Here is a 20,117-nt window from a genome sequence, read left to right on the forward strand (position 1 = left end):
GTGATTTAATAATGTAGGTTTACTGTCATGCTCGATTTCTTTTTAAATTCTATAAAACTTAGAAATTACCTAATTAAAAATCAAAAATAGTATCACAAAATAAAATACTCAGCTACTAGGACTCACTTTGTGGAAACATGCATTTTTAGATTTTTCATTTGCTGGAAGATTTGACATCTTAAGTATTCTAATATTGGAATATTTACCCTTATAAGTACGAGCAATTTCGCAAACACTGTCAAAGCACTACAGAACGCCCGCAGCGTTACATTTATTGGGCAACCCTGAATCTAACCGAATCAAAGTTTTCCAATTCAAAGATATACAAATATGACTAACAGGAAATGTCCTAATAGCAAGGGTGACTATAGCTTACTAAACCCTCGAATTTCACTTTCGTTGAAGATCGTTTTCAACCATGATAATTTCCGTTGTCATTAACCAACGACCGACCGAGGACAAATTTCCACGAGGAGATCATTCGATTTATCGGTCCCGCGCCACGTCATTCTACGATCCAAATCGTCAATCGGTGTCAAACGAAATGAGGGCGCACGTAAAAGGTAGGAAATCCATGACTCGTAATATCCTTCGGATTGTCATTCATTTGACTCCTTCGTTTTATAGTCGAAGCTTATTTCTTGATACAGTCTTTCCCTCGGCATAACTTCATGACTCACTGGCGAATTTTGAATGAGAGATACGGTTTTGAGGAAAACTTTTCTTCATGGTAGCTTACTTTAGTTTGATTAAAAAAATAAGTAACAGAACACATTCCCTTTATCCAAATGGTTTATCGATATAAGTATTATAATCAAATGGATTTACTAACGTTATTCGATTGTACCTACATACATAAACTCGTGATTAGTTACTAATAAACAGGCTTATGGAGTGCAAAATGCACGTTTCTGGTTAATGTAATCAATTAATTTATGAACGTGTTTTATTAGAAATAAGATTAAGAATGAGACAGCAGTTTCAAGAAACGGTGGAAATAGCAATAAATTTACAGCAAGTAAATACCTAATTGTGGATTGTAATCGTCGATAACGGTTGACTTACTTTCGTTCCGTATCTCATGAACATCTTAATTTGAAGAGTAACAATGAATCATAATACTGGCAAACTGTGTGGGGAAATTTTCCAGATATAGAACTGTATTATTACTACTGCATGATAATGCTGAAAGTACACTTGGGTTTCTTTTTATACGGTATTTTTTACACGATTCACATTATTTACACGGTTTTATTTACACGTTTTATTTACTTTTACATACATACCTATTTCAAATAATTCGGAAAAGGTAAAACAGACGTCCACAATTGATACAAAATGATAAGACAGAAGATATTTCAAACGATGAAAGTGATTTTATTCCAATAATAGGAAAACAAATTTGTTTTACTATTCGATGAATAAAATACAGATTTTTCAGAACTTCTCTTTTATATATTTATAAAAAAAAAAAAGTTTACTAAATGTATTTGTCTATGTTAGTTTAATATTTTAATTTTATTTATAAGTTTCATACTTGATTGCAAATCAGCTTTTGTACGACTTTTTTACATAATTTTTTGTACCATGTAAGATAATTCCTTTTAAAGTATTCACTTTTCTTTGTACCGTTTTTTTAGAGATGTTCATTCCACGTATACTTAAGTATGTGCAAATGTGTGCACGTATTTACGTATCCATACATCAATTCGTGTAATTTCTAATACATGATTAACCAAGCGCGTAAGTATTATACATTTACCGATTAATTCGCAAAATAAAAATATGTATTTGTAAAATTCTGAGTAGCAAACACAAATACTCAGTTTTACAAGATCTACTTTAAATACCTACACATTTTCCTTCCTGCACATTTGAATTTTACATAAATGCACACCTACAACATCCGCAGTTCACTCCTTACTAATACAGGTAGATACATCGACACTTTTATTTTTAGTTTTATTAGTTGAAACTATTTACGTACCACAGATGAAAGCAATTATATCCTAGTGGAAGATAACGTGTACGAAGAACGCCCAAACTTATTTACATGAAAATGGAAGGTCATTGTCGAAGTCAGGCAACGTTACGTACTTCTTTCCACGATCTAACCCGTCAAACTGCGATCGAATGCTTTGTTTCCAAGCGATGCTCCAAAGACAAGATGATTACGATAAGATAATTCGTTATCTTTAACTGTATCGATAAATCTGTAACGGTAATGATATCGTCATAAACTACAGTAGAGCTTCGCGGATCCAAATATTTTAACTCTCAAATGGCAGACTAATGCTCCCATGCGCACATTTAGCGAACACCAGGTCATTTTTGACCCAACGTTCGCTGGCCAAGGGTTAATATCTGAATGCTCTACAATTCAAATATGTATTTTTTCCATTGTATCTAATGCTTATACTCATGTACAGCAAATAGTCTATGATAGAAATATTCAGACACCACGACACTTTTAACTATTTTGCCTTATATTTTAAATAAATATACCGCGCACTTGCTTTAAAAGTGACAACTCAAAAAAGTAAAAAAAAAAAAAAAATATACTTTATATTAAACTGCTGTATGGTTGTAATTTATAAACTATGTTTCCTGAGCTGTATTACTTTTGAAGCGAGCATGTGATATGAATAATTAAAAAAATATTTTACCTTATGTTAGACTTTAACAAAAAAATATTGAAATATATTTTTAATTATTCATAATCATATTTATTTAACATTTAGGGCAAAATAATTAAAAATATAGTGAAGTTTGAATATTTCTGTAATATTTCTGTATAGGGGAAGGTTGGACAAAAAGTGGTACTTATTCAAATCAATGTAAAAATTCTCATGATTTTATTAATATAATAATAATATTAAAATTAACCAAATAAAATAGAATACTCTGTTTTGTTTGACTGTGCAGTTTTATAGAAAACCATCTGACATTATATGTACAATCAAACAGATTACAAAAAATGTAAACACATTAAAAAGCCAAATAAAATTTCACTAAAACGCACAGTATACTTTTTGTACATTATTCACTAAACACTCACAAATCTCGTTTATAAAATATCAATATTATGACCTCCAATTTATTGTTTGCCATGTATCCGCTGTGCACAGTTTGCTTTTTCAATTATTTTCCAAATACAGGATATACAACAACAGGTGTCAAAAATTGTAAGAGATGACTCTACATGTCAAAATAAAACGCAAATCAAAAATGGAAAAATTGTTTTCGAAGCTTCGTTTAAATTAAAGGGCCCATAAAATGCGTCTGACTAGACTTATTCTACTGTCTCATTCTACTAACATCGCTGGACCTGACTTGGCGACTGCATGACGGAAGTAGGTAAGTACCCAAGTTAGACGCATTCTAAACGCATCTTTTTTATTTTCATCCTATTTTAGCATGTAGAATTACTCTTGAAAATTGTTGATATCTGTTGTCGAATATTCTATATTTGTACTTGATATAGAAAAAATGTATACTATAAACAATAACATAGCATCACCTACAGCACAACAATACATAGCTATAATAACATTTATCTACTTACATTGTTTTGTTCAATCTTCCTCTACTTTCTTTTTTTGAAGAAATGAGTTCTAATCATAACATTTATAATAATTTAAAATGAAACTATCTATAGAGGCTGTTTGACGACACGTGTCAGAAATTTTAATAGGCGACTTTATATGTCGACTAAACTAGGACGAAAATGAAGAACAACGAAATTTTGTTTGGAACTTCATTTCAGAGTTATTCATTGTTCCAAAAACGTCTAAAATTCGCGTGATATATATTTAATATGAGACTTAGTCTACTACCATCATGCAGTAACCAGGTCAAACACAGCAAAGTCAGTAGAATAAATCTCGAGTCAAGCATATTTCGGATTTTTTCACAATTAATGACTCGGAAATGAAGTCTGAAACGCAATTTTGCCTATCTTCATTTGTTTTTATTTTACATGTAAAATTACCCCTTAAAATTTCCCACATTTCGCACACTCTATACATAATACTATTATGTACTAGTGGCAACTAAATGGAAATGTAGAGTTCTAACTACCCATACAAAAGACGAGACAATTAAAAAACTTGAAGAAGTGAAAGTATAACAAAATTAGCAGTAAATAAATAATATTAAAAATTGCATTACGTATTTATGTACGTAAGCATATGCATGTTTCGAGGAATATATGTATATAAGATGTTCCAGAACTGGTACAAGGAAAAAGACAGTGATTCTATATGAACCAATGTAAGTCAAAAATATACAATACAAATTTTTAATATTGCGCTTTGTTCTTGAGAAAATTGTGTTTGAGTACAAGTATACGGAAGTACAGTTCTAGGTGCTTAAAGGGTACACAGAGAAAAGGAAATACTCACAATCTGACCACTGACTTTCTCTACTGTAAGCTAGAAACATTCCGTTCTCCTCCTTTACCCCTCAAGTGTCTAAAATTGTACTTCGATACTCTTGTTCTCAGCTAAAATTCAAAGTCAATTTTCTTAAAAACGAAGTATTATATCATTCCAAAATTTTATTCTATATTTTCAACTTATTTTTTCATGTAGAATTACTACCTGTCCACTTGAATCATCTGTTCATGTCGGATGTATGATGTTAAAAATAATGTAATTAATTATATACATTTTCTTTATTAGTATTATATATATTTTCTTTATTAGTGCGCATACGACCGCGTGAACTAATAGCAGCACCCTTTTCATTAATTTTATTAATATTTTGAGAGTAATATCTTTTGAACCTTCTTCTAACTTCTTTCATAGGTTTATTTTTAATTTTGGGCACATTCTTTTTAACTCTTCTGGACAACTCATTCCATAATTTCTCAATTGAGTTGAGATCGGATGATTATATAGACCATGCCATAATTTGAACTGCATGGTTACCTTATAACTCTTTTAAATTACTTTTATAAATTTTCAAAATATGCTTAAATTTTTTCTCAGTATTTCCTTGCATTTATACTAAATCATTGAGTAGATTTGCACTGAAACGTCGTTACACCAGAAATATTCTTTAGATAGTTTTGAACATTCAAAACAAAAATAGACAATATACAGAATATCATCTTATCGAGTTGAATATATCGCTTATTTACTGTAATAATTATATATATTAAAAAAATAACTGTTTGAGTTATTAGTATTAGAAAACCGGTTCCTGCATGAAATAAAGTTGCTTGCCATTTCTCGCGAAATTATGGTTTTTGAGTTACGTGACTGTCGCAATAAATAAACAATAGCATATTAAAAAGGTGTAATCCCTTATTTAAACATTAAATTAAACAATAAAATCAATCTAGAGAATTATATCTGTGTTCTAATCATTTTGCTCAAAATAAATAAATGTCCAATGACTTACAGATAGAAACTATCAGAAACTAATTATTTTGTTATCCAAAAATTCCTTTGTCTAGATTAACAATTATGTCTTCCTATTAATTCGGCTATGACAGGTCTATTGCATACGTAATTGACTCGTTGACAATATGGTGCATTCATTTGACTGATCACTATGCCCACGATATTCTTATAAGATCGATAGAAGAATAAAGGAACGTTCTTCCATAAAAATGTAGTTCTATGAAAGAAAATCAAACCATATACCCACTGCATTTAATAATTGACAATTTTGATGATGTAACTCTAACGGAAGGCCGATTGCAGATTAAATAGAATTTTATATATCGATTGTCTTCTTATCCATTAGGTAAAAAAAGAAGGATTATTCAATCTATAATCGGCCTTTAGTTAGACCCACAAAATTGTCGGTTGTATGCACCTAAACTTACTCAGAATAAGAATGGAAACTTCAATCAGCCCAATAACTATACCAAGTGACAGTAAAGGTGTACAACTAGGTGCTTACATCATCACTGATGTATCTAATGAAGGTACATTAGTACTTTTAAAGATGTTTCAAGTTATTACATAGAACAGTGACCTGAAGCCTCATCAATATGCTAAAAGGAAAGACGTTGCACGCGTCAATATTTCAAATCTCCGCGCGCAACAGTGCACTCGGGAGGAAAAAGATCTTTTTAGACAGAGGCGAATTAGAGTTTTATTAGCTGCAACTAATGCAGAGACTATACTATATGAACATGGAGTAAATGACTATATATAAGCCAAAAAAGAATGAATAAAAAAACTCGAAAACCGTTGCACAGCTTTTATAAGCTTATTCTATAAATGTAGATATAAAAGTCCAATGTTCGATCGTAGCGTCGAGAATCGATATTTCGGATTCAAACAGCCACCTTGTGTCAAAAATTAATTTCTCAAGAAACTGTCCAATCAGGCTACAGGTAATTTAATATACCAACGAAACTTACTCGATTTTTCAGTTTTAAATGAACTATGGAATAGTTAGAGTGGTCACCGTAAAACTCCCGCGAAATCGCTGACATTTCTCTTGTTTATTTATATTTTGCTCTACGAAAATTTACTATAAGTACTTTAAAATGTATTCTTTCCAATACAGGGACGGTTATTTTTAAAAAATCTTCTACTCTCAAAAAAAATATCACACGTAAGCATAACCCTTTAAGAAGTAATTTTGTTTAACATCTTCAATGATTTGCGACTCCCAATTTGGGTTTCTTGAAGAATCAATCCAATAGAGATCTGATTAGATAGTCTCGATACAGGATCATTACCATATTCTCTAAATCTTGAAATTATTCGAAACAAATTAGTTTTGTTTCTTATACACTCTTAACCACATTTCAGGGTGCATATAAAGGTACGTGCATGACTTGGCCTCAGAAACATTAACTTTGATAAGATACGTATGTACTAATTGTAGATACATCAATCTCGGAAGTAATATATAAAGTTAATATATTGCAATCTATGAAGTTGTCATTAGTAACGAGTCGCAATACTACATCAAGAAAACACTACATCTCACACATAAAAAATAAGATAGAAATTAATCCAGTTTCGATCAGCTTTGCCACATTCCAAGTTCTAACCCTTCAAGAACGAAGCATTCCACCTCCAAAACCACTATATGCAAATAGAAATAAAAACTATATCATTAGAAAATTTGTGTTTTCTAAGTTAAATGTTACAAACACACTTTACAATTGAGCCTTTCAGGAACCAAAGTAATCAATTCCAGTTTTTGTTAAAACTTTTATTTTTGTCGTCAGAGCACGCGACTCTGGCGAATAGTCAACTTTTCACAAACAGAGAAATTTGCCCGCATAACTGTATCTATTGTTATAAAATAATAAAATTATGTATAGTTGGTGAATAACATTTAATATATTTCTGAAATTATTTTGACAAATATTAAGTGCTAATTCAAGAATTCAATATCATAAGAACAAAGCTACTTATCTCCTAAACAATTCACTATAGTAGATTATTTTGATTGTTTACTTCTAGCTGAATTCTAAAATACATTATTTATCGTATTTGCACTTTTCTTTGCTTTGTGTTTTATGGTATTGTTCAGCTTGGCATCTGAGCAGCTAAATCATTGCAAAAGGATTTAGAAACGTTCTTCGAACCAGAACTGGTATGGTACAGACTATGTGGATTTGAGAATAATTCACGAAAAAACTGAAAGTCTTTAACATTAAAAAATCTTTCGATCTGTGGCCCTGTTACTTTCTCGGTTTCAAATTTTCCCTATCGTTGATTATGCTCACTCACATTCGCGACGCATTTTTATTCGCTCAACCGGCGATCCTCGAATTCCGATATCCAACGAGCGCGACGTTTTTTCACTCCTTTGCCTTCTGAAAATATCAAGATCGCGACAGGAATAACCAGCAAGCAGAGAAAACGACGTAGAAATTAGGCCACTCTATAAATAAAGAATTTTTAGTACGACTAGTCGTATCACATCTAAAGACAGTTTCAAATATTGAAACATCAATTGTTCGCAATGTCCAAAAGAAAAGAAAGAAATTAAAAAACGCTCAAAACAGTTATTTTCAAGCTCATCATCGAAATTTTGATAAGCACAAAAGAAAAACCACATCGAAGATATACGTAAGCCTTCAAACTTCAGTCTTCGACTCAACAGTCAGCAGTTCAACAAGCATAGATTAATTTAAAAAACTGTTTCTTAGAGAGCCGTTCTTAGGAGCGCGCAGTTTAACCCTTTGCACTCGAAGACTTACGATTTTGCCTTCGTAATATCCTCTTAACAACGCTAGTCAATTGAAAAGGGTTAACTTTACATATTAAATGAAGGAAAAACTCACCCTCGGGAATGCGCTGTGCCGTTCGAACGGGTCGCGTCCCGATCTGCCGGTCGGCTCGAAGAAAGACTTGCTGTCTTCATCGAATTGCTGTTTGATCTCCTGCAGAAGTTCGTCGCTGGATTTGCCGCGCAATCTGTCGCCGAATTTCGGCTTATCGCGAAAATAGAAAGACATGTTCGCGTGTACGTGCACGCAACTGTTTCATGCGCGGTTCGGAGCTGGTTGCACTCGTGTTGTACTTTTGCCGAAGAACACCGAATTTAGCACAGAAGAACGTCTCTCGTGTTGGCAAGCTTCGTTTCCACCGTGGAACATACACTCTTACGCGAGCCCCATGCGAGACGTTGCGCGTGACTGAAAGCTCGCGCGGTATCGTGGCGAAAGTAATCAAATACCGCGCGTGCGCGCCGCGACCCTCGCGATCGTGACTCCTCGAGGCAAATCGTCGCTGGCTGATTGGCCCACGTTCGATCACCGACCAATCGAAACACACGGATTGCCGAGACGATTGATATTCTTCGAAACAGCAACCCGAAGATCTCGATGCAAGTGCGTATGAACGCAGCGGTACGCACGTTACGAATCTAAATTTAATCAGGAGCTATTTAAGTTTTGCATTTTTTTTTATTTATAACTCGGCGTGGAACGTATCGCGTAATACTTTCATTTGTCGCAACACAATCAAACGTTGTATTCGAAGAAATTACGTTTGGTCTTATATAACAAACGAAAAAATAAACTTCATGATTAAACATAGTATATTTTTCTAAGAGCTTCGACAATTGTATAGAATGATTGATTTTCGACTGTTGTTTCCGAAATTTGTTCCTCGTTTCGGGTGTCTAGATTTAGATTGTTTAAATTGTTAAATTTTTATTGTTATTGTTAATTTTAAGAACGTTTAAGTAATGCGAGTTCTTCTTTACTAGAAATGTGAAAAAAGATAATAAAAGAGATATTTTATAATATCGATTAATAGTCGTAACAGCATTCATGATTGATACTGCGTTCTGCGCCTGTAAATGTATGTGTTGCTTTTGAAAGATTCTCACGTGTAGATGCATGAGGCATTTTCAGTAACTGACGTTGTGAATTGTGAGATGTAAATGTACTGCATATTGTTACACAATACATGCAAAATTTTATTGTACGTTAATTAATACACTTCTCTGCAATCGGTTATCACTGTTTATATAAGCTTTTGCATTATTTTTCCTGATTGATTATATAACCTAATAAATTTTATCTATCAGAGGTAAATTTTTGATTTATTTTAATATTGTTACTTCAAAATTCGTTTTATCTTCAGTTATACGTATTTATATAGTTTAATATAATTGTTGAGCTAACAAATAATTTTAATGTTTTTACTTATACATTATTATCATGTATATGTAATTAATATTGTAGATATAATTTCACATTACTAAAATGACACTATACAACTGTATTGTCTGCAATCACACAAACAATTCTGTTGAAAATTTACATAATCATCATATCCAGTATCATAGCCTAGAAGAACTATCACATACAATTATCAATCTTCAAGGACTTAATAAACATGTTACACCTAGAGTTTTGGATGATAGTAATAACAATACATGTGTAAACAGTCAAATAAGTGATTATGATAAAGAAACCATAGCCAGCCATGATGAAAAATTTTGTTCATTAAACTGCAGTCAATATATCATGTGGGAACATGAATTAAATAAAAGAACAGAAATATGTGATGAAGATTTTTATAATATCATTGAGATGTTATGCAATGATTTAAAAGCAAGAAAACATAAAAGCAAAAAGAGAAAAAATGACATAAATACAAGTATTGAAAATAAAGAAAATTTTGAACATAAAATTTGCCAAAAAAGTAAAAATGAAACCATAGAAACTTTGAGCAAAGACATAAACACATTCAATGATTATCCTTCTCAAGTTTCTACACCAATTATTGCATGTAATAATGTTCAGGATACAGAACATGTAATTGTTAATGCAGCTTTCAGTAATGAAATTACAATCTTACAAACAGAAAATCCAACAAATACTGAAAATAATAATATCACACCATTGGCATTAGTTAAAACTAAATCTGAAGAGAAAATTCTAACAAGTGATTTATTAAACAGTTATTTTCCCTGAAGTTTAATCGTAACTTTAATAAATAAAAAGTTTATATTAAAGCAAGACATGTTGACTTTGTATTTTAAAATATTATAAGTATTAATAAACAAATTATTTTCTTTTATTAGTACAAAAAAGTACAAAAACAGAATAAAGTATAAGAAAGAATTATAATTTCTTGTGTTAATGTTAACTTTGTTTGTTCTTGTAAATTACATTTATTGCTTCCAATACTTTAGCTCAGTTATAATTATATCTTCAGTAAAAAGTTACTTTTTTATCATAAAAATACTATGTATTTGAACAAAAACAACTTTCATATAACACTGCATAATATATATTTTGTTTTGTACACCAGTGTAAAGTAATTTTATTTTGTTATTTATGTATACAATATGTAAAAACTTGATTACTGTCTTCAATGTAGAAATAATATAAAAGAATCGTTTATTTTTGTACATAAAATAAATGTGTTTCTATCAATAATTATACTATTGTAGTTTATTTGCTACTCTTTTAAATAGAAAATCAGATTATTCTGTTCTGTAGAAGAGAAACAAATAAAATATAATTCATAGAATGACACACTAAGATTGAAGATAACATTTAAGTAGAACACTACGTACCGTATTTATACAAAAATAGTATCTCAAACTATAGTTTTAGTCTGTGCAATAACAAGACACACTAATTGTAATTAGTAGCAATCCATTGAATTTACGTCTCCTTGTTGGTGTAGTGTTAGTATATCATCCAATGTAGATTCAAAACTAGTAGTATATGTAGTCAACCAGCGACTTTTCTCTTCAATGTAAGCATGAATGTCTGAATTAAAAATTGTTTGGAGGAAAGTTTGTCTTGTCACGCAAGAAATAAATTGAAATGTTTTTTCTTCAGCTTTTTGTGTTCCTTCATCCATTTTCATTGAATGTTTATAAATAGAAACCAGTAGATTTGTATCGTTTACATCTACGATTTCATCAATCACGTTACTGGAGTTGCTAAATAAATCTTTAGCATCAGAATTTTCAACACTGTTTACTGATTCACGTTTAATATACGAAACATCTATTGTAGCACTATCTTTTGGTAATGGCAATTGTGGAAACGGTTCATTTAATTTGTATTTTAAAAGAAATCCTTTTAATGTATTGATTATAGTAGCTGATGTTCTGCATACTTCAAAATCACTATCATCTTCTAAGGTGACTAAAAGAACCTGAAATTTATGATGTTAAAGTAATATTCATTATTATGATATATATATATTACTTGCGTTAACTTACACCTAAGCAATTTTGTTTTGCCAATTCATCCAATGCTTTGTTAAGTCTTCGTTTTATTTCAGTTTCATTTAATGAAACAATTTTTCTATGTTCTTTTGAAAATGTTACTTTCGGAAAATGACCATCAAGCACTCCTTGGTCTGACAAATGTGACTTTATGAATTGTTTCCAATATTCTAGAGCACTAATTTTCACTTCCCAATGGAGATCAGAGACAGCAGCTATAGCCATTGCTTGTGACATTGAGTCGACAACATTCTTTCTAAATGGTAATATAATTAGTAAATTCAAACAAATAAATATAATAATTTTTATTGCATAAAAATAATTATTTTATTTTATGTAGTTGTACTTACGGTAATTTACAATGTACATATAATTCTTTTATTAAAATTACAGCTTCCTTTCTAACTATAGCTTCACTTTCATTATTGAATAAATATATGGCAAAGTCCTAAAACGTGTTCGTAAATATTTTATTTAACCTACATTAATTAATAAATTCACATTTTTAGTAAAAACATACAGGTAGGTTAAGCTGTGATAACTTTTGCTCCCAAAGTTTTTGTATGCGAACAGTACTTGCAACAAAAGTCAAAGCAGACGCCCGAACGTAACTTTCACTATCCGTTTTAGCAATTTCAACTGCTACTTGTAGAAATTGATTCACCAATAAAAATTCTTGGAATGCTGGGTATTCTATAAATAATTGTACATATTATACATGAATGCAACATATGTATATGCTAATTTTATTGTCTGATAACTACCTTTATCAACAATTACTTACTATCTTCTGAAATAATAGCAATAGTATTGAGAACTTCCAATACACTATCTCTTACTTCCCAATTTACATCATGTAATCTTTTGAAAAGTGTTGGTCCTATTTCATTCATATGGCTGTCCGTCTCAACAAGTAATACTAAATTGGGCGGCATAAAATTTTGAATCGATAATTTACATACTTTTAAAGCGTTTACAGAGACCTGAAAACAAACATTTATAATATACAATAAATAAACTTCATAAGCTACTCAAAATGTATACCATAGGCACTATTCCTGGATGATTTAAGATTTCTTGTGCAAGGGATGTTAAGCATATAGTTTCAACACATTCTTGCCATTTTAACTTAAATTTCTCTGTCATAACTGCTAACCCATTTAAAAGTGATGCTAGCAAAGTAGGATGTTCAATCATAGGATCTCCTTCCAATGGAGATTTAAACACATGTTTTCTTGGTCCATTCTCTGAATTTGTTACATTGCTTGTATTTTTAGCTCCATCACATACATATGGCACACAATTTTTTAGCACATGACACAGTGTTTGGAAGGTAATTACTGCGATATCCTGTTACATTAATATATAAAATCATTAGTTATAACTGATAACAATTATATTATAAACAGATATTTATGTAATTTATTGTAACTAATTTTTATTATATTTACCCTGTCCATGATTTCTGTAATTTCTAAAAGCATATCGATACACCCTTTAGATATTTGTGCCACTGGTAAATCATTTTTAAATATTGTATCTCTAATATTATATGCTAACCTTTGGATTGCTGTACATGTTACAATGAACATTTTGGTAATAAACATATCAAAAAGATCATGACTGACGTATGAATGTTTAATGCATGTAGCTAAGGGTAAAACCTATAAATACAGAAAGATACTTTAAACATTTGATATTACATAAATCAAGTATGAAAATACTGACCATTATACTTATAGCTTGATGTTCAAGCTTGTGTTCATTTGGTAGCACAAATTTGCGCAATGACTGAAGTTTCTTCCAATATACCAGTAAAAGCTTATTCATTTTCACTAGTTCTATTACATATTTCTTTGATAAAAGTATCATTGACATATAACACAAGTTGTAACAAAATTTGCGTGATATTTCAACATCAATAATCTCTTGACCTTCTCTGATTGCACGTTTTATTGGTATAAGTAAGCACAGCAATAATAGTTTATGAACATGTGGGAAAAGTTTTGTGCTAAGACATGTTTCAAAAAGAGCCTTTACTCTTATATCCAAGTCAATAATTTCTTCACATAATTCAGGAATATTATTATCCATGTTTGCAGATAACGTATTTTCAATGATACTAATTAATAAATCTAATGTAGTACACAATAACTTATTTTGTTCTAAATAATTATCTTCCGACACTGGATGTACTTTAGATTCCAAAGGCTTAGTTATTAATGGAGCAGAAATTGTTAGAATTACCTCTTTACAAAAATTTATATTCTGATATTCATGTAAAAGCAGAAGCCACAAAAACTTATGACTTTCACGTGTAACGTACAATGTATGATTCCAATGTGCATATTTCACAATATCCTTCCAAACACCTGTAAAGATAATATCATTTGAATTTTAATTATATTAATACTTTTATTTCTATTAATAAAAACTGATGATTTTTTTTACCAGACTCGATAATCCATTCCCTGCCACTTCGATGCTTAATCAACTCAGATAACATTATAGTATAAGCCATTTTAACAGATGCTGCTAAATCATCCTTACGAAGTTTAAGAAGATCACATAGCCTGTTATATACATTTTTACATTGCCAGTGATGAAAACGTAATTCATCACATGATATTATTCCCACAAGCTTTAAAGTGAATATGCTTATAGATTGTGAAGGTTTACAATCCGAACTCCAGGTATCTAATGCCTTTAATACCCACTTTTGAAACAACTCACAATGCTCATAGTCATTTTTACTACCTACAATTAAATAGTTAATTTATTAAATTAAAAAATCTTTCCATAATATTATTAACGTACAATGTAAAAGTATTTTTTAAAATTTTCTTACATTCTTTTATATCCTTAGAAATGTGAGTCAACAGGAGGTCAAGATAAGAAGTAGACACAATGTTATAATTAGGTAATAAAAATAATTCCAAAACTTCGGCTAATTTTTCATCGTTCTTTAACGATGTCATCATGCTTCTCTATTAAATTTTCACTGATCGTTCAATCTATAGATATAAACTAGATTGTCCTTTAATCCTCCTTTCCTCTTTTCAATCTACATATCTCTCAAATACTCTGCTGTGTACCGATAATTTTTAGAGCACGAACACAATTTTAATAATTATTGCTTTCAGTATGTGCACTACTTCTAACACGCGTTCCACATGTGGTACGGTTTAGATTTTAGATCATGAAGAAAAAGCATATAAAATATCATTCTTTAAACACCGTACAGATAAGTAAAACTTATCGTTTATCATTAAACTGAAGTAGAATTATGATTTTCAGTGAAACTAGCGATGTATTTGTTTACTTCGTGTTCATGGCGGTTTTTTTAAATTTACTATATCAACAATAGTGCATTTCTAATATTTATTTCATTGTATAAAGAAGTATATAATTATAATGTAAATGAACTGTCCAAGCTGGACTTACAATAAATGATATAAAATTACATACAAGTAGATGCAATTATTTTAATTTCTAAATCGTGACCTAACATTAATTACTGTTCTTTTTACATTTACTTTACCGTCGAATATTTATAATAACTATATAATAATAAGCTTCGAAATCACAGTTTTAAATGTGTTTTGAATTTTCTTCGAAAGAAGAACAATTTTATGCGAATAGGTACGTAACATAAATATATAGAGTGCTCGATACTAAACGTAAGAAAATGTAAAGGTTAATTTTAAACGTGACATAATAAAACAACAATTAAGAATAACGAAATTGCGTTTAAGCCTTCATTTGCTAATTGCAACATTTCAAGCATTCCAGGAAACCAGTGGTTTATTAATTACGAGCGTTCAAAAAAACAGTGGTTTTCATAACCACGACGTAGGGAGAATCACTTGCTCTACAAAGTTGGGGCCACATTTTATAGCACCGACGAAGATAGTTGTAGTTATCAATAGTTATGAAAATTACTGCTCCCGGTGCTCCCCATAGCTTGATATCGATATCCCTATCACAAGCTTTAAACAGACTGGTGCTGACAACAGTGCTGCTGATTTGCTGATTTTCGAACGGATTCTACCAATTTTTAAACGCTTAGATAACATAATTAATAAACGAAGCTTCTACCGCAATTTCTTTACTCTTGATTTTCTTCTCATTTTAATCTCTAGTATTACTGCTTAAATTTTCTTCTCTGTTTATCAAACTGTATCAAACATAGTGTATATATAGGGCGTCCCAGAAATATGTAATCAAACTTTGAATTTTATAAAACAAAGTTATATAAATATAGATCCGAAAACTTTTCTTTTTTCAACATATAAACGCTTTTTATTTTGTGAGAGAATATTTTAGAAATGCCTATAGCTTACATAAAGAAATTGTTGAAAATGGTTTCCTTGTACAATATAATACATATGTTTCCTACTGGTTTTAGAAATTGTTGAAGATGTTTAACAACGTCACATACAGCATCTCAAAAAAGAAGAGTTTCCAAATCTATGTTTATATAACCTTTTTTCATTCTTAGAAAGAGTAGAATATATAATACAAACGTTTGATCACCTATTTCTGGGACACCCTGTATACAATTAAAAATTCTATAGCGAGGTTGAGTATCTAAACTACCTAGTACCTCTGACGCAGAAATTGATACATTCACTTTGGTTCAGCTGGATTCAGCTTTCCAGTGACACGGACAGATACAAAGCAATACGGGCACTCCCTATGCAAGGGAGGCACATGTTTATCACAACGTTATCTTTTTTGTGCAATGAACTCTAATTTGTTACTGTATTCATTATAAGTACGTACCAGAGATTACATTCTTAAGTCGTGTGGCCGTTACAGTATGAAAAGTTTGCTCCAATTGTATTAACCGCACGTATTTCAAAGGTAACTGTAAGTACTTCAATCATAATTCATTTAATGCTTGTAGCTCTAAGTAAATTTTAGTAAGTTGATGAATTTTATTCTTTTGTATTTATACATCACATCAATGAAATATACTTGACAAATGTGGTTATGCGATAAATTATAATCCTTTCATAACAGTGTAATTGCCTCTGCTTAACTAATCTGTTCATTTCGATGTTTGATTTTGATTAAGTTTATGTTTACATTTTTTCTAACCAAAACTGAAAACTTTTGTAGCTTTCAACATTAAGTAATAAATGAATTATGCAGTAACTGAAAACTATTTGATGTAACAATCTGTTTTAATGTTTTGTCTTTGGTTAATGTACTGTGAATCATTCATCCTTTGTTCATGAACATGTTTCAGTCTTTGAATAACTATTGTGTCATGTAATTTATAATTTTTTATATTTACATATTATTATCTGATTGCTATAAAAATATTATAATTCGTAAATTTCTGCGGTAACATTCTTTCAAATTTTAAAGTAACATTTTTAAAAAAGATTAAATTATGTACATAGATTTTCAAAGCATGTTATTTCCAAAAATTACTTGAAATCATTACTAATAACAAAGACAGCTATAACAATTAAATATATAAAATTGATTTTACTCCTATATATTAAATTCATTAGATTATATAAAATGTAGAATGTTTATATATGTATATATGTAGGCACAAACTCTGATTAGATTATGCGTTACCAAGAATAAATAGTGAGAATTCTTTTGTTATCAAATTCATGTTACTGTATTATTTCATGTTATCCAAGTTAATTGTTCATGATATAAATTCATCAATGTAGATTTTTTTTTAACTTTTATGAGCTTGTAGAATGTCCTTCTAATTAACTTCTGCATTTTATTGTAGTTTTATAAGTATCCAAAAATGGCATGGACACATTATCAACGTATCTTAGCTATACTTATGGTTGTCACAGGATCATTTAATACTTTATCTGTAAAGTGAGTGATGAAATTGACATAAATTTATTAGCAAATATGTGTAAGTAAAGATAATAAGTTTTCTTTTGTTCTTAAATTAGGTATGCAGATCTACAAATTGTACCAGGAGAAAATGGTGAGCCTAGGCATTTTAATCATCCTTTTATGCAATCTTGTTTTATGTTTCTTGGAGAAATGATGTGTTTTGCAGTATTCAAGGTTCTTTATTGCTATTATAGTCGTAGAGGTGTAAGTGTTAACTATTTTATATAAATATATTCAGTCTATCTTTTGCAAAATGTTCAACATTATTATTGAATTATCTAATTACAGGACAATTCAGTGGATAATAATCCTTTGACTAAAGGTTCACATGTATTTAATCCTTTTATTTTGCTCATTCCTGCATTGTGTGATACAATGGCTACTTCCATTATGTATGTCGGTTTAAATATGACATACCCTAGTAGTTTCCAAATGTTACGTGGTGCTGTTATTATATTCACAGCTATACTTTCAATGGGTTTTCTCAATAGAAGACTAAGTAGTAGAGAATGGATAGGTATAGGGATGGTTATAAGTGGTCTAGCTCTTGTTGGACTTAGTGATATAATAACTATTGAAGATTCAGATATCAGCACAAATTCTATTTTAACTGGAGATTTACTGATTATATGTGCTCAGGTAAAATTATATTTTAAATAAATTAACACATTAAATAGTTATCGTATACGTTTTATTTTGAATAATCATATTATAGGTCATAACTGCAGTTCAAATGGTGGTGGAAGAAAAATTTGTGGCTGGTCAAAATATACCAGCTTTGCAAGCAGTTGGCTGGGAAGGTAATTTCATAATACATAAAACGTCCATTTAAAAAATGATAACGGTGGTAAAATTAATATTTAATTCAATAAAGATTTATGTGAATTGAAAATACTTTTTATAGGTATTTTTGGATTCATTAGTATATGCATCTTGATGATTCCACTTAATTTTATACATGCACCACCTCCATTTGTTGATAATTCTCGAGGAACTCTTGAAGCCACTAAAGATGCACTAATTCAAATTGGAAATAGTGGACATTTATTAATGGCAATTGTTGGTTAGTATATCCATATATGTGAATAGTACCTGATAATTATTCTTAATTTCCTAACATCGTGAAATAATTTAGAAAATTTATTTTACATATAAATTTACAGGCATATCATTTAGCATAGCGTTTTTCAATTTTGCTGGCATTAGTGTTACCAAAGAAATAAGTGCTACTACGAGAATGATTTTAGATAGCATTAGGACTGTTGTTATATGGGCTTTCTCTTTAGCATTCAGATGGCAAAAATTCCATTACTTACAGGTAAATTTTCTTACATTACTCTTAATTATATTAATTTGTAAAAATCATAATTAAATCATGAATAACTACACTCAAACCTAATCTATTTAATTTATTATTTCGTACAGCTCATTGGTTTCACAGCTCTGCTCACTGGGATGTCTTGTTATAATAATATTATTATTCCTCAACTGGTGAGAAAATGTCGGTCTCGTTTAGGCCGTCATAGGCCACCTCCAACTGACCGCAAACATATTATTAATACAGCAGCGGATGACATTCCAGAAACTCAGTAAAATTCTTATTTCTTTTTAAATACTTTCGAATGTCGACCATTTGGTAATATTAAGAACAATCTTTCTAAAGAACAATAAAGCCTGTGATTTTTAATAATATATAAAATTTATTTGATTTGAATTAATCATTAAACGTATTAGAATTATCGAATAAAACTAGCAGGAATTTCTGCAATATAAGAATTATTAATTAGAAGCTTTTGAATTGAACATTCATTTAATTCTCAAAATTACTGCAGTATTCTCGCGATTGGAGGTTCTCTAAAGCTATATGTTAGAGGTATATACACGAGTGGCCATGGCTTTCTACTATTAATTTGTCTCGCTTTCGTACGAGTCAGACAACACTCATGTGTTGATAAAAATTCTTTATTTTTGGTTTCTTATCAATGAAAATGTATTGGTAAAATCAACCTGTTAGCGACAGTTGAGATAAAATTCTTGCTTATTCTCAAAAATCAAGCGAATTATACAATACAATCAGCAAATATATTTTATAATAATATTACGCTCAGAACAACAACTATTACTATGATTTGCGTAGTGTTTCTTCTTGCAAAACTCGTCGTAAGCAAAATATATAAACAAATAAATGAGTACAAAACCGTTTACAGGTTAGATGCTCCATAAACCAGTTTTATCTATTTTAGGACCTTATTGCTTTCAATGAAATTTTAATTTACAAAAGACCAAAAATAAACAACTTTTTACAGATGTTACATTAGTGTTGTCACCGAAAGACAGACTTGTTCGGAATCTCGATTATCAGTCCCTTTCTCTCTTTTCCATTCAAAGTTCAGCTCGAAGTAATCCGACATCGGGACCGAAATTAGTCCCAATAATGGCATCTCTTCTATCGCGAAAATATTATATTCGAAATAAGTATACTTATAATCATCATTGGGTTGTTTGAAGAAATATATTAATCATTTTACATGTGCTTTATATACGTATATTTT

The 20,117-nt window shown here is 30.3% G+C and overlaps 4 protein-coding genes across 8 annotated transcripts in view; 2 read left to right on the forward strand and 2 right to left on the reverse strand.

Moving 5' to 3' along the window:
- Window positions 1-8,597, reverse strand: part of Stv (BAG domain-containing protein starvin) — a 65,699-nt gene extending 57,102 nt beyond the window's left edge. The window contains exon 1 of the mRNA XM_076385398.1: window positions 8,267-8,597. Within this exon, the coding sequence (XP_076241513.1) occupies window positions 8,267-8,440 (174 nt within the window). The 5' untranslated portion in view covers window positions 8,441-8,597. The remainder of the gene's footprint in view (window positions 1-8,266) is intronic.
- A 964-nt stretch (window positions 8,598-9,561) lies between these two features.
- Window positions 9,562-10,411, forward strand: LOC143183294 (uncharacterized). Its single transcript, XM_076384819.1, has one exon. The coding sequence runs from the start codon at window positions 9,698-9,700 to the stop codon at window positions 10,409-10,411; it is 714 nt and encodes a 237-aa protein (XP_076240934.1). The 5' UTR covers window positions 9,562-9,697.
- Window positions 10,412-10,720: 309 nt separating this feature from the next.
- On the reverse strand, window positions 10,721-16,397 carry LOC143183241 (integrator complex assembly factor Brat1). 2 transcript variants are annotated; one of them, XR_013002573.1, is made up of 11 exons: window positions 14,534-14,928; window positions 14,137-14,442; window positions 13,414-14,057; window positions 13,137-13,349; window positions 12,730-13,035; window positions 12,470-12,668; window positions 12,206-12,378; window positions 12,036-12,133; window positions 11,680-11,941; window positions 11,020-11,612; window positions 10,721-10,936 (listed from the first exon to the last, which is right to left on the reverse strand). XR_013002573.1 is itself a non-coding variant. In XM_076384748.1 (11 exons), exons 2-11 carry the CDS (start codon window positions 14,664-14,666, stop codon window positions 11,091-11,093), a joined length of 2,856 nt encoding a protein of 951 aa, XP_076240863.1. In that variant the 5' UTR covers window positions 14,667-14,769; window positions 16,292-16,397; the 3' UTR covers window positions 10,721-11,090. The 2 variants fall into 2 exon arrangements, 1 of the variants encoding a protein (XP_076240863.1); XM_076384748.1 differs by adding an exon at window positions 16,292-16,397 and having other exon boundaries at window positions 10,721-11,612; window positions 14,534-14,769.
- Tango9 (transport and golgi organization 9) lies at window positions 16,338-20,103 on the forward strand. Of its 4 annotated transcripts, XM_076384752.1 has the most exons (9): window positions 16,415-16,551; window positions 17,447-17,541; window positions 17,622-17,656; window positions 17,732-17,769; window positions 17,854-18,204; window positions 18,281-18,365; window positions 18,470-18,628; window positions 18,729-18,883; window positions 18,991-20,103. In XM_076384752.1, the coding sequence occupies exons 2-9, from the start codon at window positions 17,465-17,467 to the stop codon at window positions 19,156-19,158; spliced, it is 1,068 nt and encodes a 355-aa protein (XP_076240867.1). In that variant the 5' UTR covers window positions 16,415-16,551; window positions 17,447-17,464; the 3' UTR covers window positions 19,159-20,103. The 4 variants fall into 4 exon arrangements, with proteins under 4 accessions (XP_076240866.1, XP_076240867.1, XP_076240864.1 ...); XM_076384751.1 differs by having other exon boundaries at window positions 16,338-16,462; window positions 17,622-17,769; XM_076384749.1 differs by having other exon boundaries at window positions 17,622-17,769.
- The last annotated feature ends 14 nt before the right edge of the window (window positions 20,104-20,117 follow it).

The sequence above is a fragment of the Calliopsis andreniformis genome, chromosome 9 (assembly GCF_051401765.1).
Source record: "Calliopsis andreniformis isolate RMS-2024a chromosome 9, iyCalAndr_principal, whole genome shotgun sequence".
Taxonomy (NCBI): domain Eukaryota; kingdom Metazoa; phylum Arthropoda; class Insecta; order Hymenoptera; family Andrenidae; genus Calliopsis; species Calliopsis andreniformis.